This window comes from Meriones unguiculatus, chromosome 10 (assembly GCF_030254825.1).
Source record: "Meriones unguiculatus strain TT.TT164.6M chromosome 10, Bangor_MerUng_6.1, whole genome shotgun sequence".
Lineage (NCBI taxonomy): Eukaryota > Metazoa > Chordata > Mammalia > Rodentia > Muridae > Meriones > Meriones unguiculatus.
Genome location: NC_083358.1, coordinates 3,798,626 through 3,822,292, shown reverse-complemented (window position 1 = coordinate 3,822,292; position 23,667 = coordinate 3,798,626). Strand labels below are relative to the sequence as shown.

General features: G+C 53.2%; 2 protein-coding genes across 3 annotated transcripts in view; one reads left to right on the top strand and one right to left on the bottom strand.

The window, feature by feature from the left end:
* Positions 1–18,713, top strand: part of Arv1 (ARV1 homolog, fatty acid homeostasis modulator) — a 28,349-nt gene extending 9,636 nt beyond the window's left edge. The window contains exons 5-6 of one of the 2 annotated variants that reach the window (XM_060391801.1): positions 256–400; positions 18,317–18,713. In XM_060391801.1, the coding sequence (XP_060247784.1) occupies positions 256–398 (143 nt within the window). In that variant the 3' untranslated portion in view covers positions 399–400; positions 18,317–18,713. Of the gene's footprint in view, positions 1–255; positions 401–2,788; positions 3,123–18,316 lie in introns of those variants that run through there. The other variant, XM_021648519.2, reaches the window with a different exon arrangement.
* Positions 6,608–20,926, bottom strand: Fam89a (family with sequence similarity 89 member A). Its single transcript, XM_021648509.2, has 2 exons — positions 20,616–20,926; positions 6,608–9,067 (listed from the first exon to the last, which is right to left on the bottom strand). Exons 1-2 carry the CDS (start codon positions 20,883–20,885, stop codon positions 8,807–8,809), a joined length of 531 nt encoding a protein of 176 aa, XP_021504184.1. The 5' UTR covers positions 20,886–20,926; the 3' UTR covers positions 6,608–8,806.
* Between the last annotated feature and the right edge of the window lie 2,741 nt (positions 20,927–23,667).

The window sequence follows — 23,667 nt, the reverse complement described above, 5'->3', positions numbered from 1 at the left end:
GTCCGTCTGTATGAAGCTTGCAAGGGATTACAGGCAGGACCACCACAGCCTGCTTTATTTTCTCTTTATTTCATGGCCTTTCTGCTTGAGAAGAGCGGGCTGTTTGTGTTCAAGCAGGGACTTTAGCTCAGTGTAGACAAGGAGCGGGGTGGGGTTCCTCAGGTGAGCGTCACGCAGCGTTTCTCCCGCCATGCATCTCCCAGGCCCTGTCATGTCACAGGAGTTGTTAGGACATTTGCTGCCCTTGTTTTCTAGTGACCCTGAACACCAACCGCAGGCTCTCTCTGTTGGCCGTGCTGAGCGGCTTGTTGCTGGAGAGCATCATGGTCTACTTCTTCCAGAGAATGGAGTGGGATGTGGGCAGTGACTGTGCAGTCTACAAGTCTCAGGACTTCTGAAGGTACTGGAAACGTCTACTTTCTCGTGAGTTAACTTTGTCTGGGGGACTAATGTCATCTATTCATCCCACATATGGCACCAGCAACAGACCCAGGAAATGGTGCCGTCCAGAACTAGTTCTGGGATGACTAACAGAGCATGGCAGTTTCCTGGGCAGCTGTCCCTCCAAGGAATGTCTCCTCGGCATTTGTTAGCTCCGTGTGTATCTTGGGGAGGAAAAGGGCCTTGTGACCCCTCCCACATCACTGTATGTTAGTAGGCCTGTTACTGATCGCAGCTGCCAAGGGTTGAGGTCTATGGCTGTGTCATGCCTGGGGTTTAGCATTCCAGGAAAATCCCGTCAGACATGGATCTTCTTCTGCTGGCTGGCACAGTGGTGTGGCTGAGTTGAAGCTGTTCATGGCCTCTCCCTCACATCCTTCTTCTTCAGGAGGACTGGAGTGCTGGGCTCCCCAGGATCTTCACCTGACTCCACTTCTCCCTACCTGTTCTCAGAGTCCACCCTGTCTCGCCTGTGCTGGGCTACAGGGTCTGGGCACATCCGTCCACTGATAGCTGCTGCAGCCCTTTCCAGCTGCTCTTCTCCTTCTCTCCTGTCTCTCAGTCTCTTCCTCTCCAGAGTCCCTCTACTTCTGACTGTCTCTGCATCTCTTAACCACATGGGCTCTGACGGAAGCTGCTGAGTGCTTCTCTGCCAGGCCCTTGAAATATTTCTGCTTTCCGCCTTCCACCTTGCCTGCTGAGCCTCTTGGGTCTACCCGAGCTTCAAGCTTCTGGAGTGGGTGGTCTCTGCCCATCATGTGATCTCAGCAAGACTCAGTGGCCTCTGAGAACTGTTCTGAGGACCTGAACCCACCCTCCCTCTCCTCAGCCACGCTGCCCCCCTGTGCTAAGAGCACAGTTTGTTCCTCATCTATCATTTGTGGCATTCCCTCCTCCTCTGTCTAGTTCTCTGCTGTGTGCAGCTCCCTCTGGGACTGTTTCTGACCTGTGGGCCCCTCCTCCATGCAAGGAGGCTAGATCCTAGGATGAAGAAGTGCTGGAGGATCCACCCATAGCAGGGAGGGGAGGCCATGCTCCTTGGAGGTGGAGGCTCAACGTCCTGCTGTGCTTTGAGCCAGCTCTTCTTCCTTCCTCGTGGGTCTTTGCAGGTGCGGCTGCTGGACCTGCCCTCCCTCCTGCATGTGCAGCTCTTTATCCTGGACATTCCGTCTGAACTGCCGCTTCCCCTCCCGCCCCCCCGCCCCCCCTCCCCAGTGCACCACCCTTTCCATGCCCTGGGTGCAGGTCTCAAACTTAACAGGCTACTGCAGCTATGAACCTCATGGTCTCTTTCTATCAGACCTGCTTCCCCACTGGTTCTAGAATTCTAGCCCCACCCTGTCCCTCCATCTCTCCCTCCCTTCCCTCCCTTTCTTCCTTCCTCCCTTCCTTCTTTCCTCCCTCCCTCCCTTTCTCTTTTCCTCCCTCCCTTCCTTCTTTCTTTCCTTCCTTCCATGAAGGGATAGGCATGTTCCTCCCAGGTCCCTCTCCTCTGCCCAGTGCTGTGTCCTGTCTCCTGCCTAACACTTGGTATTCGTGGCCCTCCCTGATATGCCCACACTCCAACTGCTGCGACTGCTGGTTTCCCTTCTATAGAATGCCACATTCATTCCTGAGGAGGGATGTGTCTCCAGACTGCCCCCTGGCACTTCTACCCAGTTGGCACCTCACAGCAGCTGCCTTCCAAATTCTACCCTAGGCCACCCAGGGCTGTGTTCCCTCAGTGCATCTGTGTATCTGGTTATATGCTATAATTCATAGGCAAAACAAACAAACAAAAAACAACTAATCTCCAATCTTTAGAATCCACTACAGAGTGTAGTAGGATACTCTTTTTCCTCCTGACCCCAAGCTGCCAGAATAGTGATTCAGACTTGAAATATATTTACAGATACCTAGGCCATATAGCTAGGCTCTTCTCAACTAGCTCCTAATTTAAAACAACCCATTTATACTAATCTACATTCTACCACATGGCTGGTTACCTCTGCTCAGATACCATGTGACTGACCTCCTTATATCTTCCCAGGGAACTCACCCACCTCTAGCTCTAACCCAGAATCCTTTCTGCCTGCCAGATGTCCCGCTTTCTATTCTACCCATTCCTATAGGCCATAGGTTTTTTTTAATTGACAATGTATCCATATAATACAGAAGATATTCTCTCTACAGCAGAGCCAGTGGCCTGCTTTCTTGTGCTTTGTTCTGTCTCAGTCTCCTTGAAATTACACCAGGGAGAGACCCTGCCTCAGGCTTCTGTGCCCTCCCTGGCTCCCAGCCAGCCTTGGGAGCAGGTCTTTTATGGAGATCAGGACAGGCCTACAAAGTGTTCCTCTCTTCTCCACAGCTCTATTCTGCACTCTCTATGGTGAGACTGTCTACCTCAAAAGAGAAGGCACAGAGCAATCAAGGTTCCCGCTTTCTGTGAGTGAAGTCAAGGCTGCAATTCCTGAGCATACCCAGACACCCAAGGAAGATCTGAACCAGCTAGACACAAGGCGAGGAGCACTACAATCACACCCAGACAGGCACTGTGGTCCCAGCAATGAAAGGGTTCATGTTGGCCTGTCTTATGTCCTTTAAGTCTAAGTGTTACATTGCTGGTTTAAAACCGTGTTTTGTGTTTTGCTGAGAGAAACACTTTTAAGTAGTCTTTCAGAATAAATCAAGTTTTTTATACATTTCCGATTCAGTAACTAAGATCATCTTTTGAATTGTCTGCGATAACCAAGATAAGTGTCTTAGTTGTTTCTCTAATGTTGTGATAAAGCACCACAACTGGGGTACTGTATAAAAGAAACTGTTTAATTCGGCTTATAGTTTCAGAGGGTTAGAAGGAACAGCTGAGAGCTCACGTCTTGATTCACGAGCTTGAGGCACAGTGAGCACTGGAAATCGCAGGAGTCTTTGGAAACATCAAAGCCCACTCCCAGTGATACACTCCCTCCAACAAGGTTACCTCCTAATCCTTCACACATAGTTCCACCTACTGGGAACCAGGTGTTCACATATATGGGCCTAATCCATGGTGGCTCAGCCTTTAATCCCAGCCCTCAGGAGGCAGAGGTAGGCATGTCTCATCCGTGCGTTTAAGGCTGCCCTGATCTACAGAGTGAGTTTTGGGACAGCTAGGGCTGTGAGACAGAGAAACCCCGGCTGGGAGAACTCATATACATATATTCCTGTGAGGGCCATTCTCATTCCAGCCACCAAAGTCATAAAATCCCTAAATGTCACAACCTAGAGGTGAAATCTATCCCAGTAAAGCTGTTGCTGGAAGTGGGTCCAGCGGCAGCCTGTCCCTGTCTAATGCCCCTTCTATTTCAACAAGGTCTCAGTCTCATCCATACCAGTCTTCAGAGCCCTGGCCCAGCGTGTTCTCCTGCCTCAGTCTTCTGAGTAGCTGAGCGTGGCGCTCAAAGAACTTTAAACAAGAATCGGAGCCAGCTGTGCAAGTGCTCACTGTGGCAGCACAGTGAGGTCAAGGTCAGGCTGCGAGACTTAGGAAGACCCTGTCTCAGTAAGCAGGGCTGGGTAGCTTAGCACAAGACACTGCCTCCCATGGGTGAGGTCCTGCAGGCCAACCAAAGAAAAGGTCAGAGCAGTCTACTCAGTTTTTTCTTTGTTTATTTGGTTTTGGTTTAATGAGAGGGTTTCTCCTGGACTCACTTTGTAGACTAGTAGACCAGGCTGGCCTCAAACTCACAGTGATCTGCCTGACTCAGAACTGATCCATCACTTAAGAGTGAAAAAATGTTAAGACCAGCCAGCTACCAATGGAATGGCATGTAAGGAGAGGGTTTCCCCGCTCAAACACAGGTTTGTCTGTGCTGTCAGCCAACAGTCTCCAGCAGTTTTGAGCATTTTCAGTGAAAACCTTGAAAGACAAATATGTTGGACACCTGCTCCTAGAATACAGTTGATTTCATTTTGCTCTGATCGTTTGTTTAAGTTTGTGCTTGGTTTTATTTTTTTGTTTTGTTTTTGCAGTCCTGGGTGGGGCATGGGGACTTGCACATAGTTTATTAAAACAAACATTTGTTGAGGTGGCTCAAAGGGTGAAGGTTTCTGCCGAAGAGCCTGACCAACTGAATGTGATCCCCAAGACCCACATGTTGGAAGGAGAAAACTAGCAGCTACAAGTTGTCCTTGGAAAAACACACACACACACACAATTAATTGAAACAAAAAGAAAAGTACATGCACCCCAGCGGTGGTTGAAAACCTGTCTCGTGAGCGCAGTGACAAATCCCAGCACTCACGAGGCTAAGACAGGAGGATGCAGAGTTTGAAGTCAGCCTAGGCCTATAGAATGACCTCGATGGAAGAAACCTTAAGTGCTCTCAGAGCCAACTGCCAACTCTTGTTTTCACTGCCAAGAGAGACCAGGCTGCTCACCAGTGCTGCAGATAGCACGCCCATGGGCAGAGGGCAGGTGCCTCTGTCACCAGGTCTGGAGCCCTCAGACCACGCTGGGAGACAGCGTAGTATGGGAGTCAAAATGGTAGATGTGTAGATATTTGCAAGGTTGAATTCATCAGGAAGCTTAGCAGTAACATAGTTGAAACCACAAAATGGTTACTGGGAGCACTTAAGGTCAAGTGACAGGACTGAGTCCCCTTGTTCTTGGTCTGATGGACAGCCTCTGCCCATCTGTAGCCTAGTGGCCGGTCTCTGGGGATCTGTATCTCTTTGTTAAGACAGAATAATTTACTGACCTTCAAATACAGTGCCGGGAAGGGAGGCCCAAAGGAGTTTTGATAAGTAGAGAACTCGCAGAACTAAAACCAGGTTTCACTATGAGTCTGTGTCTGAGGGAAGCAGTGATGAAAGGAAGTGAGCATTTTGCTGGGACCCTTAATGGAGGTAACAGTCGCTGGTGCCTACCCACAGCCTCATTGTGCAGTGAGAATCATGCTGTGAAGGGAAGTGCATGTAGCTTAAAGCTAAACTCCTGGCCTGCAGCTAGGAGACTTGGTTCACGCTCGTGCCTGCATGGGGGAGGCAGGCAGGGAGTCTAGATGCAGGTTCCTCCTGTGTGGCCCGAGTTGTGCGGCCCCTGGAGATGCTAGGAGGGACACTGCTGTGCGTTCTTCCTGGCTTGTCACTGGCCAGCATCCCTGTAGTTTCCATCCAGTCAAGTGTCCCTCTGCCCTTCTTGGGAGGACCACAGGCGGCATTACCCACCTAGGTGACCCGGAGTAATTCCAGCCTAAGGCCACTGCTCAGCTCTACAGGGCCTCTCCACACAGGCTTCAGATACACACGCTTAAAGTTTTCCCTTAGACCCCTGTCTCCATCTGCTGCAAAATCCTCACATCGCTAGCTGTGCCCACTGCCACAGTGGGGCTCTCGCCCATGGCTGTAAGGGCAATGCAAGAAGCTCTCCAAAACCCACATCCGGTGAGCTGTGAGGCCAACATGGTGTACTCCATTCTGACCAAGGGGCAGATGATGAGGCAGGAGACTTCCAGGAGTCTAAGGCTAGCCTGGGCTAGAGTGAGACTTTCTAAGGCTAGCCTGGGCTAGGGTGAGACTTTCTAAGGCTAGCCTGGGCTAGGGTGAGACTTTCTAAGGCTAGCCTGGGCTAGGGTGAGACTTTCTAAGGCTAGCCTGGGCTAGGGTGAGACTTTCTAAGGCTAGCCTGGGCTAGGGTGAGACTTTCTAAGGCTAGCCTGGGCTAGGGTGAGACTTTCTAAGGCCAGCCTGGGCTAGGGTGAGTAAGGCTGTTCAAAACCCCAAACAAGAAAAGAAGTAAAACATTTCCACTGCCAGCTGTTCCCTACACGTGGCAGAAGTCACCTTGTGAGGACGAACGTGGCAGGAAACAGGCAAGCACCTGACCTGCAGCCCTCCGCTTGGCTTGGAGTCAAGGTCAGAGCTGCCTTGAGCACCCTCAGACAAGAAGGACGCCTTGTCTTCCCCACAGTGTGGCTGTTTTCCAAAGTCTAGTTTCATTTTATCTGCCAGCCTTTGTCCTGTTTGTGCACCCACTTAAAAAACAAAAACCAAGCCTGCATTAAAAAGCAATTTTAGAGCCAGGTGGTACTGGCACACGCCTAAATCCCAGCACTTGGGGAGGGAGAGGCATGCAGATCTCTTTGAGGTCCAAGGACAGCATGGTTTACAGAGCAAGGGACAGTAAGGACTACACCAAAAAAAAAAAAAAAGGTAAATCAATCAGTTTTATTGTCGTGAATTTTTATAAGGCAGCTATCGGGAATAAAGGGATCATAGATAATGCTAGGCTGTTTACAATAAAGGTGCATGGTGGGACATGCTTTCCTGACCTGTACCTCCCCTCTGCAGGCAGGCCCAGGCCCTCTAGCATCACTTATTAAGAAGATCCAGATCTGGGGTGGGCACTGCTGCTGGAGCTCCCCCAAGGCTCCCCAAGTGACCCTAATGCAGCCAGGGCTTAGACAAGCTAACCTCGGGTTTTCCTCAGTTATGCAGGCCTTGGCCTCAAAGCAGCGCCCTGCAGGTGACTGATTTCCTGTGTTCACTGTCTTGTCCTGTCTGGACTGTCCTGTCACCAACCCCCGTCCGTCTGACTACCGACAGGGCCACTTCTCTGGCTAATCCAGCTCCTTATAGCACAGACAGGTAACACTCAGGTGGCTGTGTAACTGAATGTAGCCTGCCTGCCCCAGACTGCTTTCTGTTGCAGTGAAAAACACTCATCAGAAACAGCTTGGAGGAGCATACTGTCCTCCAGGCACAACAGCCATTACCATATCGATGAATGCAGCCGTCTACCCAAGAGACCCACCCTCAAGGTTAGCCTGGTGCCAGTCCTTCACAGGAAGGTCCATTATCCTCCCCTGAGTTAGCATTCCTTCCTATAAAGCCATCCCAGCCCTGTCTAGTGAGGTTAGCTTCGGGTGGGCACAGCCGTGGGGGCGGTCATCAGCCGTCCTGGAGAAGGACTTTTGGATGCTCAGCTGTTTGGGGGTCACTCACACTCCACTAAGTGGCAGGAGTAGGCGTACTGGTTTGCCAGGTTGGGCTTCTGTAATCCTTACTTTGGCTGGTCACTGGTTCCCTGCCTGGGGTGAGTACAGACTTGTAGATGCCCAGGGAAAGTTCACACATAGTTGTATTTGCCAACCTGCACTTCCTGTATTTGGCCTCCAGAGGGCACTGATGAGCAGCCATGGCCCCTAAAAGTGGAACAAGGAGCTGGGCATATTCCAAGGCACAAGGTGAAATCTTGCTGTAAATGCAGCCTGGTGCCAATGAAATGGCCGTCCAAGCCTAACAGAGAAATAAATCTGTCTTAAAATTCATTTAGTGGCCAGAGAATCCTAAATTTCTTTTAATGTGTGTTAGATTGGACCCACGTTCAGGCTGTAAGTCTGAGCTCAGGGTTTTTTTGGTTTGAGAAAGGGAAGCCCAGAATGGCCTTGGACTCTCTGTGTTGTGAAGGGTGGTCCTGAACTTCTGATCCTCCTGCCTGGAACTCCTCAGTTCTGGGATTACAGGCATACACCACCATGCCCAGTTGACAGGATAAGTAAAGACCAGAGCCCAGGCCTCATCCTTGCCAGGGACTCTGTGGACCCAGTAAGCCCATCCCAGACCTGCGAAGAAAATGACACACGGCAAGAGACAGCTGAGCATCGCATCCGTGTTTAACCAGAGTGAAGTCCTGAGAAAGGGTTCTAATAAATACGTTAGGGCTCCAGCGACCCTATCATTTCCAACACTGACGTTCACGGTCAGTCTAACCACGAGCGGTCACCACCTCATTGTGAGCGGCACAAGCGTTAGCTTGGCCACGGTTTCTCTTCTCTCTCCACCGTGTCCATTCATCGGTGGTCTCCCCTCCACCTGCGCCCAATGTCAGTTTTGATAGTTGCAGAAAAGCGGCTGACCGGAGTGGCAGACTGTCTTCTAGAAAGCTCTCCCGAGTGCCCTGGAAAATCCGTGATCAGCTTTCATCAGTGCAAAGAGGCTGACAGCTCAGTAAGAGCAAGAAAAGACGCAGGCCGCCTTGGGGGTTCCAGGCCAGGGAGACTTTCCTAATCCAAGAGAAAATGACACACCTGCCGTACAGAGAGCTGAGCGCACTCACCCAAAACGCCGCGAAGGCTGTGCGCCTGGAGGCCGTTGTCAGAGCTTCCAGCAGGGGCTACAGGAACTATCCAGGATATTCTAGCATGCCCCTGGGACGCCCGGAAGACCCTGCAGACAACTAAGCAGGCTGTCCCATGTCCGCGAGCTCCAAACCCACTAGGTAAACAAATGGCACGTGTCCCCACATGCCCTGGACTGTCCACGGCGAAGAGGCTAAAGCACTTTCTTGCAGGAAGAGACACAGATGCTGCCCGTCTGTGTGTGTCAGTGGACTCCTCCCGAGGCGCTAGATGGACTCCAGGACCCAGTCACTGCTGGAGAGGTGGGCGACAGGCAGTGACAGGTCCCGGGGACAGCCTCGGCCCTGGCCGTCGGGGAGAGAGCCCTGCTCCTGGAAGTCCTCCTCCTCATCGAAGAAGCCGTTCTCCAGGGCGTAGGGACAGTCCAGGCTGGAGGCAGCCTGGCACGCGCCCTTGTACTCCTGGATGGACTCGTAGAGGCTGTACAGTTGGCAGAGCAAGGACATGTCCAGCTGTCGGAGGCCAACCTGGAGGGGAGGGAGGGAGGGAGGCAGAAACCAAGTCAGCACTGGAATTGCGTTGTAGCCGAACACCCAGCCAGCCAGCCGCCTAGGCTAGCACATTCCTTCCCTCAGAAGGGCTCACAGCCGTGTCGGCAGACTTCCAGGTAGACGCATTCCTCCACTGTGTCATGCCACACCTCAGACCTGAGGGGCTGAGCCTGACCCTGTGGGCCTGTGGCCCAGCCTGAATTTGCTCTGGTGCTCCAGACACGCTGTGAAGCCCACGGTTCACACTGTGCCCCTCAGCTGGCTTCGCTGTGGATGCCAGGTCCAGGGGACATCGCTTCTCCCCACACCCAGAGAAGAGAAGAGGCCACGTGACTTCCTGGCAGCCCTGGCCCCCTCAGTCTGCCTGCCCTGGCCAGAGACAGGATCTCAGTGCTCAGTGACATGCTACCCTGTAGCAACCTCACCTGCTCGGGGCTCTCCAGGCATGGCGGAGTTCATGTGCTCTCTCTTCTAGACAGGGCATGTGACCGCTCCCTGAGACAGTGAACTGTGAAGAGACTGAGCATGTGTCCTCACACCACCTTCTGAAAACAAGTGTCAGGGACAGGGAGTGTGTGTGTGTGTGTGTGTGTGTGTGTGTGTGTGTCACCCATTTGCTCTTCACCTTCCCCTCCCTTCCTATGACGAGAAGCAGCCAGGTCCAGAAAAGCATGGCTTCCATCAACCCCAGACCTAGGAGGGAGGTGGCGCTCAGGCGTGCCGAGGAACCCGCAACCTGAACTTGTAACAGGACAAGAAGCACACTGGGGCTTGAGAAAGCACTGCCTGCTCACGGCACACCGCTACCTGTGTGGTCAGGCAGATGGAAGCTACCACCCACACGCCCAGGGCAGGAGAAGGGTTCCAGCCCTGGGACGCTAACCTCAGGCTCTCAAGGGCAGCCCGCCAGTGCTACCTACGGGATTTCAGTCAGATGCAGCCCTGTCACACAGAGTCAGAACCTGTCCATGTCATCCTGCAGAGCCCTCTGCATGAGGTGTGAGCACCCCCATGTCCACAGACCTGCTTTAGCGGGCCCACACCCTGCGGCCTGGACAGGCGAGCCGCTCATGGCAGGGCATGGCTGCCATCCCGGCCCTCGGCTCACAGGACTGTGAGAGGAGGCTGGCCTGAGCCACTTAGTTATAGCATCAAAAGACAGAACAGCCCCATGGGCTGTTTTCATGAGGATATTATGGCCAAATCCTCCCTAAGCGTGGCTCCCAGGTTCCAGCCTCCGCCACGTGGGCCCTGACTAGCCCAAGTACACCCGGATGCTCCCAGATTCAGCTTTGACGAAGCCGCACCTTCCGGAACTCACCCCCGTGCTGGCTGAAACTATGCAAGAGGAGGCTCATACAAACAGGTCTCCTGCCCCGCCACCGATTCACCACCGGGAGAAAGGCCTCAGTACTCAGCTTCTCATGCCAGGAACAACCACAGAAAGACCAAAGGAGCTCTGAGCACATGGTGACACTCGCCTTCTGGGGTCCCCTGGGGTCGGCCCATGGTGAAAGTGTTGGGATCAGTAAGCAGGCATCTCTATGGCCAGCCCCAAGGGGCCTGACAAACTGGTTATGAGGCATTTGTGAAGCCACCAAGAAGACCACCCACTGATCACCTGGAACCACTGCGCATGCCCTGGGTCACCTCATACGAGAACTGGAGCCCCTCCTCTCTCTCTTTCTCTTCCACCTCGTCTCTCTGAGACCCCCTTTCCCTTCCCCTAATAAACCTCCCACGTGGAACCGATCTCGTGGTGTGATTTGTGAACCTGACGTGTAACCTTCACAGCCGCACATTTCCTAACAGAAAGAAAAGCCTCTGCCCAGTGGTTCGCAGTGTCGGATGACAAGGCCATGACCCCTTGTCACCCAGGACACGGTGCCAGGCTTGCCTTCCTGGATGCCCAAGGACATGCCCAGCACGGGATGCTGAGCAGAGCACATGACTGGACTCTCTGCACAGGCACACAGATGACTCACAGGGCTGCCCTGTCATTGGGTGTGACCCTGGCCCAGAAACAGCTGATCCGCCTAGACTCGGCATGGTCCTGACACATCTGTTACACAGTCCAGTGCATGCCTGGCACACAGGCAGATTTCACCCGGGTCTGCCTGCCTCAGCTCCTCACGGCAGCTGCTCCAGGCGCCAGGCTAACTTGCCCCCACTCTGCAGTTTCCCTCAAGTATAAGAGGCAAATGACACGGAGGCTCTCGCCAGGACAGGTAGCCTTCAGCATGGCTGAGTGAATACACAAATCTGTTACACAACCCTCATGTAGCCCAGAGGCAACAGCTGGGCAGGCCGTGCAGTGTGCTCACAGCTCAGAACCCAGCACGGTAGGCCTGCCTCCTCCAGAAGGCCCTTTGCCAGGGGTCTGGATAGGGACGAGGAGGGGACGTGCACCCCAGGGCATGATGAAGTCACCATGGGCAAGAGCAGGTCGCTCTTGTAGAAAGAAGTGTTAAGGAGTTGTCCTACCCCACCCATAGGCAAGCCCGACTCACCCATCACCTGCCATCTCTTGACACCATCCCCTCACGTGTCCCTGAGGGACATCTCTGCTCATCACAGCTACTGCAGGATTCAGAGATAACAGCTTTCTTCCAGGCATGTCTGAAAACTTGAGGCTTATTCCAGCCATCATTCTCAGCGCTGTGGTTTCCCGGCTGTCACTGTCACAGCTGAGCTAGGAAGGGCCAGCTCAGTCACTGCAGGCTGCTGTCCCTCCCTGCCGGCTGCCTGCCTCCTCCCTGCCATTTGCTCTGTTCCTTTAGCTCTTTGCACCGTCCTGCTGCCAGATGGACCTGCACACGATGGGGGCTCCGTGCTGGGCTGAGGCTCCCCAAAGTCCCAGAAGCTCACCGAGGTCGTGGTGGAGATGGTCTCCCCACCAGCTGGAGGGGCTCTTCCTTCTTTCCTCGGTGTGGCCAGGCTGACCTCAGCTCACCACGTAGCAGAGGGTGGCCTTGAACTCTTCATCCTCCTGTCTCTGCCTCCCGTGTTCTGGAAGGATGGGTGCTCACGAGCCTCCTCTGCTTTGGGGACCCTTCCAAAGGAATCCTAGGGGCTAGGGAGACGGCTCGGTGTGGAGAGGGCTTGCCATGCAAGTACGGGGAGCTCAGTTCCCCCAAATCTGCATTTACACAAACCACTTGCAGCCAGGCATGCTGGTGCTCAGCCTTAATTCCAGCACTCAGGAGGCTGAGGCAGGCGGATATCTGAGTCCAAGGCCAGCCTGGTCTACATAGTGAGTTCCAAGAAGAGATACTCGGTGAGGCCCTGTCTCAGGAGGGAAGTGAAGAAAGGAAGGAAGGGAGGAAGGAAGGAAGGGAGGAAAGAAGGAAGGAAGGAAGGAAGGGAGGAAGGGAGGGAGGGAGGAAGGAAGGAAGGAAGGAAGGAAGGAAGGAAGGAAGGAAGGAAGAGAAGGAAGGAATCCACTGTTGCCTCCCAACAACAGTGGATTCAAAGCAAAACAAACACACAGGGAAATGCCCTGGTTCCTGGCCAGGTGTGGGAAGAGAAAAACAGCCAGATGGCGTGCCCACTGTCCCCTGCAATCACAGCCCAACCTGAACAAAACCACAGGTTTAAAGAGTTGCCGTGCAAGGGGCGAAGAGATGGCTCAGTTGGTAAAGCATGCCAACCTGAGTTCCCAAAACTCAAGCCAGAGCCTGTAGGCAGAGACGTCAGGTCGCACCAAATTAGCAAACTCCAGTGAGAAACTTCAGTGAGAAACTCATCTCAAAAAATACAGTGGGGAGGAACTTAGGGAGGTATGTAAAGTCACCCTCTGGCCCCCATATACATGTTCACAAGTGCGTATGCACCTACATGCACACATGAACACATGTGTTACATGCCTATGTTGCACTTATACTCAGGTACATACATAGAGACATCAATTAATTATTAATTAATTAATTTGTTTACTTATTTGAGACAAGGTCTCTCTATGTCCTGGAACTTGCTATGAAGGTCAGGCTGGCCTCAAACTCATGGTGATCCACCTGCCTCTGCCTCCAAATGCTGGGGGTAAAGACATACACCACACCCAGCCTGAAATAAATGTTTGTTTAAAGAAAAAAGCCGTGCATTTGGCTTATGTGCATGTAATCTAGCTACTCAGGAGGCTGAGGCAAGATGCTTATGATTGGCAGGCCAGCCTGGGTAACTTATTAAGGCTCAAGACACAACCAAAGGCCAGGGTAGCTTGTGCCTTTAATCCAGGGGGTGGGGAGTGAGTGTTCTGGGCCAGCCTCATCTACAACGCAAGTTCCAGGAGAGCCAGGACTGTTACACAGGGAAACCCTGTCCTGAAAAAATAAAAACCCAGCAAGAAAACAAAACAAAACTACAGCATACACCATGTAGGAGAATTGCTGTTCCCTCGTGTGAAGCAGAAAGCACAAAGTGGGGTGAAGGGTGGGTTGGGGTGCAGACTTACAAGTTGTTTCCATTCACCCCAATCCCAGGCCTCAAACCCGAGGCAAGATTAAAGCAGAACTGAGACCTGGAGGAGGCCCTCTGATCAAGGCATGACAGCCCAGTACCTGTTGAGTCCCAGGGTGATCCCAGGTCTACAGAGCAGGAAGGGCATGGAGATCTGATTGTCACCCTGCAATGGCCTAGGTCCCTCAGTCCACAGGGCTGGGGCATGCTTCAGTCCTTAAGAGGGCTTGCTTTGCAGGCAGAAGGACCTGGGTTTGATCCCAGATCCCACGTGCGAAAAGCTGGATGTGGGGGAGGAGTCAGTAACACGGAATCCTGGGCAGACAGCAAGGGCTCCAGGGATGGTTGGCCAGCCTAGCCTCTTCAGTGAGACCCAGGCCAGTGAGAAACGTGCATCAGCAGCAGAGACGGTGCGTGGCCCTGGAGGAACACCCAGAGGTTGGCCTCTAAACTCCACACGGACCCAGTGCAGCACACCTCACCCCGTTCACTAAAGCACTATCGTAGAGTTTTTAAGCTAATGAAGTTACGGGGCCAAAGGGCAGGTGCAGATTCAATTTCATGTGGATTGTGAAACCGTTCTCCAGATCAAAGCGCACGTGCCTGTACCAGCTAGGCAGGAGAGGCCGCCGCTGTCTCCCGGGAAGCCCCGGCTACGCACAGCACCATCGTTTTTATATCTGTAGTCACAAGGATGCCGACCCCTGTAACTTGTCTTCAGTGGTGTTTATTTGTTTCTATCACCTACCTTCAAGCCCAGGGAGATACTTGTGCCTCCACTTCAAAGGTGATGGGATCACGGGTATGTGACACCAGGCCCGGCTTCCTGCTGTCACACCCAGACATTTTCTTTCCAGTTCTATTTGGTTGGTTGGTTGGTTGTTTTTTTGTGACAGGGTTTCTCTGTGTAGCCCTGGCTGTCCTGGGACTCATTCTGTAGACCAAGCTGGCCTCGAACTCAGACTCAGAGATCCACCTGACTCTGCCTCTCCAGTGCTGGGATTTAAGGTGTGCGCCATGCTTTCTCTAGGAACTAAAATCCCCTTTCCACACTTTCTCTTCAGTGTGTTCTTCAGTCTCCCTCTATCTACCTGCTCCCGGCTGGACCGGACCTGGCTCCCATTAATGACATGTACTGCGGCGCTCTGGTCACAGCGCAGAGCCCTGCTGCTCTGAGCTTGCACACCACTTCCCATCCCTTACCCAAGACTACAGGCCTGCAGGACCAGGCAGCCTGTGGCTCCTGCGTCCAATCAGAGAGCAGAGCAAATAACAGTGAACAGGGCTGGGCCGGCAGGCTCTGTGGTAATGGTGCTTCTTGTCTCGGTGTAACGCAGGGCCAGGGCGGGGAGCAATGAAGCAATGAGTGACCTTTATGGAAACACGGGGACAGGAGGCAATGATGAGGCTCGGCTAGCACGGGCTTCGGGCATGGATCTGACTGGCTCACTTCCTGCTCTGTCTGCACGTGTGGTTTCCACCACAGGATCAGGCAAGCTTCCACTGGCACCCCAAGAGCAAACCCTCAAAGCTCCCAGCTGCTGTTTGTTGGAAGTGACCTACAGTGGGTTCCCCACCTCCCAGGAGACCCTTCCCAGCCCCACCAATTGCTACAGCCACATTAATGCAGGGAGCAAGCCCCAGAACCCAGGGAAGGAAGCTCCGGCCTTGAGAGGCAGCAGTGACTGCCGAGGCTGCTGCTCCTCCGAGGCCCGAGCAAACGAAAGCATGCTCAGTGTGCCGAAACCTGGGGCTGTGACGTTTCCATGCAAGAGATGAGTGCTTTAGCAACTGGTGGGGCCCTTGGGAATTAGGTCGGTCAGCATGAGCCTGAGGTGCTCTCAGGCAGGTAAATAGGTCGAAGTCTGTCTCACATTGCTGTAACGACACCCATATCCACCTGCATCTCCTAACTTCCTGTTTGCCCTCAGCCCTCTGCAAAATGCTCATCCAGGGAACATAGAGAGTGTAAGTCCTCCATTCTGTGTGTGTGAGATAAGAGCGAGACGCCTGTGTGCTCGCCAGAGGTCAGAGGTCAGCGTCAGTGTCTTCTCAGCTGCTTCTCTAGCTTATTTGCTGAGACAGTCTCCCATTGAACCCGGAGCTGACTGTTTAAGATGGCTGGCCCTCCAGCTTCAGAGATTCTTTGGTCTCTACCCCCGGAGCCGGAACGACAGATTCACACTGCCATGCCTGGCTTCTCTGTGCAGTCTGGGGCCCCCAGCTCAGGTCCTCACGTTTGCACAGCAGACTCTCACCCAGAGAGCCATCCCCCGGCCCCAGCCCCAGTACTTCCATACCAGACCTTCTAGGCTGGGTATCATCATGGTGCAAGCCTATAATCCCAGCACTTGGGAGGCGTAGGCCAAAAGTTCTTGGCCAGGCTGGCCTACACAGTGAGGCTCTGTCTCAAAAAAGGGGAAAAAAAAAAAAAAAAGAAAAGAAAAGCAAACATGGAAAAATGTTGGCGTGAGCCTATAACATCTAGGGCCACAAGACAATCAAGAGTGGATATTAGCCTCAGCTACACAGTTCGGAGGGAACCCAGCTGCTTGAGGAGATCTTGCCTCAAAAATAAGAGCACAAGTAAATTTGGTTAAAAGAGTTCCGGGAGTCAGGCCCTGTGGTGCACGCCTTTGACCCCAGCAGATGCAGGCAGGGCTCAGTGAGTTTGAGGTCACCCTAGTCTCCTGAGAGAGCTTCAGAGCAGCCAGGGCAACACAGAGAAACCCTGTCTTGAAAAAACCAAAACAAACAAACTATAATTAACCCAATGAACTATAGGCCACAGCTACATGGTAAGACCACCTCAAAGAATCATAAAGACAAAACAAAACTACAAAATTGGAGGGGGGGGTGTCTGTCTGTCTGTTTGTTTATTTTTTCAAGACAGGATTTTTCTGTGTAGCCTTGGCTGTCATGGATTCACTCTGTAGACCAGGCTGACCTCTAACTCACAGAGATCTGGCTGCCTCTGCCTCCCAAAGTGTTGGGATCACAGGCGTGCGCCACCACTGCCAGGCCAATACAGTGATTTTTTTTTTTAAGCGACCACTTTTACAGTGGCTGAGCACTGGTTTGACCTTTGACTCTTTCCTGGAGGCCACAGGGACTCCGACATGGGGTTACTAGAACAGGAAGTAAGAGAGACTGAAGCTACGGCTCTGAGCAGAGGTCAGCGTCAACCAACCGTGGGACTGACCCTCTTTCCAGGAGGGGTCCCTCCTGCTCTGCTCTGCAGAGCAGCTCCCCTAACTCTTACCATCAGTGTCCCTCCTTTGAAGCGACACTTGCACCCCAAGCTCCAGCCAGTTCCCTTCCAGCCCTCTGCTCTGCATCTGAGATGTTCAGCGCACTCCTGGACAGACGGAAGGTCACAAGACCCCTGCACCAGAAATGCTGCAGGAAACTGTCTTGCAACCCATGATCAAGGTTCAAAGTGACACAGCTAGCCACGCTAGCCACGCTCTGCATTCACTGAGGACCCCACAAGACCTAGTGATGGGACAGGTTTGCAGCGTGCACCCCCCAAAATCGAGCTGCAGGGTATGCAGTGATGACCCGTGAATGTGTGCTTCCTGTGCGTGTGTGACGACCCATGGATGTGTCTTTGTATGTGTGTGCATTCATGCGTGTGTGCGCATGTGTGTACAGATCACATGGTCAGATGGCCGTGAAGCCCAAGAGACCCAAAACAGGTTGTGATCTCATGGGAGTTAACCCCCAGCAGGCGGTTTCTGAAAATATAATTAGGATGTAGAGAGATGGCTCAGAGATTAACAGCCACCCTGCTCTGGCAGAGGGCCCAAGTTTGGTCCCAGCACTCAGGTCAGGTGGCTCCAAGCCACTTGTAATTCCAGTTCCGAGGTCCTTCTGGCCTCCAAGGGTATTTGTACTCATGTGCACATACATACATACACTCATACATTTAATTAAAAATAGTAAAAATAAATTTAAAAGTTTACTTTAAAAGAAAGTAACATAGGAGTAGTGGCAAATCTCTTTATAATCCCAGCACTCAAAAGGCAGAGGCAGGTGGACTTCTGTGAATTCCAGTCCAGCCAAAGGGCTACAGAGAGAGAGACCCTGCCTCAAAAAAGGAGGCGGAAAAGAACACACAAAATAAACGTGCAGAATGTTTCCATGAAGAACTGACAACATGTGATGGCTGGTTCTAATTATCAGCTTGAAGCCCTGAGGAGAGTCCCAGACGCTGTCTGGACTAGGCTGGCCTGACGGAATATCTGTGGACAATTGTCTTGAACGTTAGTGGATGTGGGGATTAACGCTTAATGAGCCAGGCCACTGAGGGCAGGAACCATGGCCTAGGATCTGAACTGTCACAACGAGGGAACGCGGGGGCGGGTGGGGGCAGGTAGTAAGCTAACAAACACTATGCTCTCATTCTCTTGGAACTATGGCTCTGACTAGCTGCTCCTGGACTTCCCCACAGTGACAGGCGTAACCTGGACCTGAATGTTGAATGATTCTCTCTTCCCTAAGTTGCCTTTTGAGGGACCTTTATCCCAGTGATGGAGATAAAAGTAAAACACAAGGATTTAGGCAATGTAGACAAAGCACTTGGTTTCTGTTTGCTTTTTTTTGAGATAGGGTCTTGTTGTGTAACCAAGCTTGCCCCAGAACTTGTAATCCTCCTGCATCAGCTTCCCTGGTGGTGAGATCACAGGTGCACCCGACCCCGTCAGGATATGAATACAGACAGAATTTTTGCATATATCAGACTGTTAGCAGTGCTCGTCTCTCTCCCAGGTACAATATGGAGGTTTCCTCGAACCGAGCCTGAACACAGGGCCTTGGAAGACTAATACAGACTGCCAGCAGGACCGGGAACAGCCTAGGAGACAAACGCCTGGCGTTTCTCAGGGAATTCCAAGACTGGATTAGCTGATGTGGGAAGACCCATCGACTCACGGCAGGACTCCAGACTGAAGGGAGAGAATCGAGTGAGCACCGGACCGCACACAGGATGTCACAGCTGCCTGGTGCTCCCGCTGCCAGGCCTTCCTCCCCAGGGTGGACTGCAAGCCAAAGTAAGTCTTCCCTCATTTGCTTTTGTCAGAGCAATGAGAAAAGTAGTGAGTACAGGCCTCATGCGTGCCAGGCAGGCCCTCTGCCACCAGGTGATAAGTCTTAGGGCTGTGATTTTTAATGGTCTTGCTTCAAAAATACTTTCTATTAGTAAACAAACAAACCAAAACCTTGGGTCTTCTGTGATTGGTTTCTTTCTTTATCCACTTTGCTGACCCATTAGCAATTCTTTTGACTTTGGGGTTCTGCTGCCAATGAGCTGGCTTCCACTGTGCCTCCACGATGCACCAGGAGCCTCCGGCACCCATTGCACACCTCAGAGTTCCTACTGCTGCTGATACTCAGGCTTCCACAGCCTCCCGTCCACGCTGCCCTTCTCCACGCTGACTCTTGCCATCAAGCTGGGGCCACGGCTCCACTCTGCTCTCCCAGAGTGCTCTTCCTGTCGCTTGAGGCCTTCCTATCTCTAGAGAAGTCCTCGCTCTGACCAGAGGACACTCCCTTTCTGTGCTCACAGGAGCTTTCTTCTCTCTGGCGTTTGTCACACTCTGTCCTGACACAGAACTATATCCCCACCACAGATCTGACCTCAGCTTTCAAATTAAATAGAAACACAGACACCCACGGAAAGGCTCTGGAATGAAAGCCCATTCCTGTTAAGTGAGACATGAGTTGTCTCGGAAACCCCACGATTCCCCCAGGTCAATAAGTCTCTTGAAGAGCCACAAGACAGACTGAAAACTCCCTGTGATGGTTTTCTGAAAGGGCCAGTCGGGGCCTGTAGCCAAACCCTACCTTTAACACTGTTATCAGGCAAACTGACAGCTGCTCATTCCCTCATTTCCTATAGCTGAGCTTCTGAGCTACTGCCCAAGGCTAATTATAAGGTTCAGGACTTTAGTCACAGTGGGAGGGACCTGGGAAATACCTTTGGGAATGCAGCCGGCTCCCAGGCCTCCCTATGTGTTTATAAAGCAGAGCCTCACAGACAGGAGTCACCCTGCACCCCGAAACTGATACAAGAAAAGACACCTTCAGACACCTGGAGTCTGTCTACCTTCACCAAGCTCAAGCTCGGGCTGTGAGCGCACAATTGATCTATCTAACCAAATGCAATTTGCCAGATGTGCTAGGCTTAAAGTAGTGGTTATTATTAAAGAAAAATCAGTAGTTTGGAACTTCGGAGGCTCTGTAAGAAACTTGGGAAATCTTTTCAGAGAGAACTAGACAGCACTTCCTTGATTAAAAAAAGTGTTAAGACTGGATTCATTAAATCGTAGTTCGAAGCGCAGGCATGCTCCTTTAAGAGGAGGCAGAAACCGAATTTCTAAACAAAATGTCAGATGCACTAGATGAAGTCAAATCCCCCCCATATATATAATTTATTTATGTATATATAAATTGCCAAATCATATATATATATTTATATACACACACTCTTAGGATAAAAAGGGTTTCTTATATTAGATTTCTTTAGTATTTACTGGTCCCAGTGGTTCTTGGACCAGGGGAAAGAGGGCAGGGGCTTGGGTGGGTGTCTCTGTCCCTCGCTACCTGGCTTGCCACAGGAAGCAAGCTGGGACAGGGCTCTCTGCGGCCCAAATCCCTGCCCTGGCGTCACCCTGAGTCGCGCGTCCTGGTCCAGGAACACCTACAGCACTTCGCAGGACGGAGGAAAACTAAACCCCATTGTTTGGGACCAGACGCACCGACTTCACCCGGCTGGCCGGAGCATGGCTTCCGTGCCGGTAATCGGATTCCTGGCGGGCGGCTGGGGAGGGGCCCGGCCACCCATCTGCTGTCCACAGCGACCGCAGGCCCGACGCACAGGAAGCCTGCTCCTCCAGGGACCCGACGGGCGGACCGCGCCGCGCCCTGGCCTGGCCCAGGAGAACCCCAGCCCCTGCGGCTGCCCTGCGCGCGGATGTCCAGCCGCCGGGAGCCCGAGATGGGAGCGCACGGGCTTCCAGGGAGCAGAGGAGACGGCCCCCCGACGGGACCCGCTGCGCCTGGTCCTTACCATCTCCTTGCGCAACAGTGCCAGCGCGGCGTCCAGGTTGGGCGGCTTGGCCGGCGTCCCCGCTGCCCGCGCCCCGCCGCCGCCCGCGCCCCCTCGGCTCAGCTCGTCCTGGATACGCGACTTCTGCGCGTACAGCCGCTGCAGGTGCCGCCAGCCGCCCGCCGCGCCGCCCGCCGCCGAGTGCAGCAGCCCGCTCAGGCTTTTGGGTAGCGGGGGCAGCCCGTCCACGCGCAGCCCCCTGGCCGCGCCCGCCGACGCGGCCCCGCTCATCTCACCGGCGTGCGCAGCTCAGCCCGGGTCCCCGGAGTCCCGCGGGTCCCCACCCACTTCCCGCCCGCCGAGCCCCGCCTGCGGCCCGGCCCCTCGGGCTCCGCCCCTCTCGGGCCCGCCCCCTCCTCCTCGGCTCCCTGCCGCTGTGAGGCGACGCCCTGCAGGGTACCCTGGCCTCCGGTCCATCCTCACCCATGTGCACCCCGGGCCGGCCCCCGGGGTCTCCTTAAGTTTCCACGCCGTGAACGCCACGGGGAGTCAGTCCCCTCCCTTTTTCGCCACACCCCCTCTCCACCTCTCTGTGTCCCACCTCCAGTCCTACCCCAGCCCTGAGCACCCCATCTCCAGCTGGTCACCCTCCTCCCCTCTGAGCCCCACCTGCAGCCCCAGGCCCGTGCTACCCGCCCTGCCCCTACCCGTTCTGCACCCACAGCCCCATCCATCTTCCCTCCTCCATTCCAGATTGCTCCCCTCCCTCCCTGTCCACGCTCCTGGCTGGCCTCTCTGGCCTCGCTCTGACCAGCCCCTGACAACGCTTCTGTTTACCAAGGGACCCAGTCCCAGCCCCGAACCCCGGGGCTGCCTGTGCCCCAACGCGGCCTTCAGTCCTGGAGTGCTGGTAGAAGCCAGAACCCCACACTGCGCACTCGCAAGGGCTCTGTGGGTGCCGAACTTCAGAAGCCAAGAGGAGCGCCAGGCTCTCTTCACTCTTTTAAAGAAATGAACCAACTTGTCTTTCAGCCTGGCCAAGAACAGATGAATAATTCTCAATAGAAACGTCAGGGAATAACGACCCTGCCCCACCTGGTGGAAAACAGACCCTTTCCTCCAAGTTGTGACTTAAATGCACCATCAGGCCGTGTGCACACACGATACACACTAAAGTAAGTAAGAAAAAAAATTTAAGTGAAATGTCAGGGAGCTAGAAAAAGACAACAAATCTCAAAAACTCTTTGCCAACTCCAGCAAATGTAAGTAAAACTACACCTTAAAGAGAGTCAGGAAGAGGTTTTGTCCTCCCAGGAAGAATCAAACCTTAGCAAGAGATGACCAGCTCAGATGGAAGATGAGGAAACCTGAGCTGCGGTTAACAGCAGAGAAGCCTAGAGGGTCACTAGGGAGGACTTTAACGCCTGTGGCTTCCGGGTTTATATAAAGGGTCTGACTGAGTCTGCGTTAGCTCAGCAGAAGCATGTGTGCTCCACTTCAGATACCTACTGTGAAAGCACCCTCTAGCTTTGGGGCTGTCTGCCGCTGTGCACGGAGCCCACCCCAAATCAATTTGACCCAGCCAGACAGTGAGACCTGAGGGCTCCCAGGGGACCCCCTGCCACTTTCCACATTTCCCAGCAGTCCAGTGACTATCCAGCCACCCTTCCAAACCCTGGGCACTCCTTCCTCATCATCCCAAACCCGGGCACCCCTTCCTCATCATCCCAAACCCTGGGCACTCCTTTCTCATCATCCCAAACCCTGGGCACTCCTTCCTCATCAGTCTGTTAAGCAATGGGAGATTGTGTGGGAGGGAGGGGAGGAAGGAGGAGAAGGGAGGGGAGGAAAACATCAGACCTGCCTTTCACAACCTGGCCTGAATTCTTTCTCATCTGCCTCCTTACCCGCCTCTCTAGAAGACCCAGCAGAACGGTCAAGTGAGCAGACAGAGCAACAGGAAGCATTTTGCAGCATCTGAGACACTGCGGAATATCCTTCCGGAAGGCGGAAGCTGGAGGAAAGAGGATGGGGGCAGCTAGAAAACAGCCGGGGCCCTTGGTGTGAGGGCAGCCTGGTCAGTCCCAGCCACAGGGTTTCAGCAGGCCCTGCCTTCTGGTAGGTACTCAAGGAGGTGAACATATTAGAACCCCCATCAGCAAATAACACCCGAGATGGATAGAAATCTCCACAGAATTTATTCAGAACTGATAAGGACTACATGAGCAAACCAGACACAATTGTGCAATAGTCGACCAAATATTTTGACGCCCATGGGGCAGTGCCAGTGCTTGCTTGCTTCATTTATTTATTTATTTAGCCATGCCAGGGATTAAATACTGCTTGTACCTGCTGGAAAGCTCAGCGCTCCACCACTGAGCTCTGTCGTCAGGCCACACACACACGCACGAGTGTGTGTGCTGTTTTATTCTTGTGTATGTGCACATGTAGGGGTCAGAGAGAAGCTTTTAGACAAGCCACTGTCTGGCTCCCAGCAGTCAAGCTGAGGTCTCCAGGTTGCCATCAAGCACTTTTGCGGCCACCTTTTCTGAGACAGGGAACCCAGAGCACACCGAGCAGCTGGACTGACTGGCCAGCTAGCTCCAGGGGTCCTTCTGTGTCCTTCCCATTGATGGGTCTGCAGGTGCTGAAGAATCCAAAGTCGGGTTCTCAGGCTTAGCGACAGGCACCTTGCTGATGGAGCCTCCTCCTGGCCTCCCCCTAGTGCCTGCTTTTAACCACAGGCTTACCAGGGGGAAAGGGTATTAAGGCAGCTCCTGAGGATGTTGGCATGCACAGCCTTTGCTTTCATCTGATAGCCGTCTCCGCCTGCTGGAGCTGCTCTCAGCAAATACCTCGGAATTGGTTATTTATTAACAACCAAGTTTACACTCCCAGTTCTGAGTCTGGAGAAAAGGGAAGAAGAGAGCCCAAGCCTCACACAGCGTCACACAGAGGGCCTTGTGTATGTCCTCACTGGGTGGAGGGGCGCTCCCTGGAGCCTCTCCCATAAGGACACTAATTCCATTCATGGGGTTCCACCCTCAAGACTGACTTAGTCACCCTCGCCAGT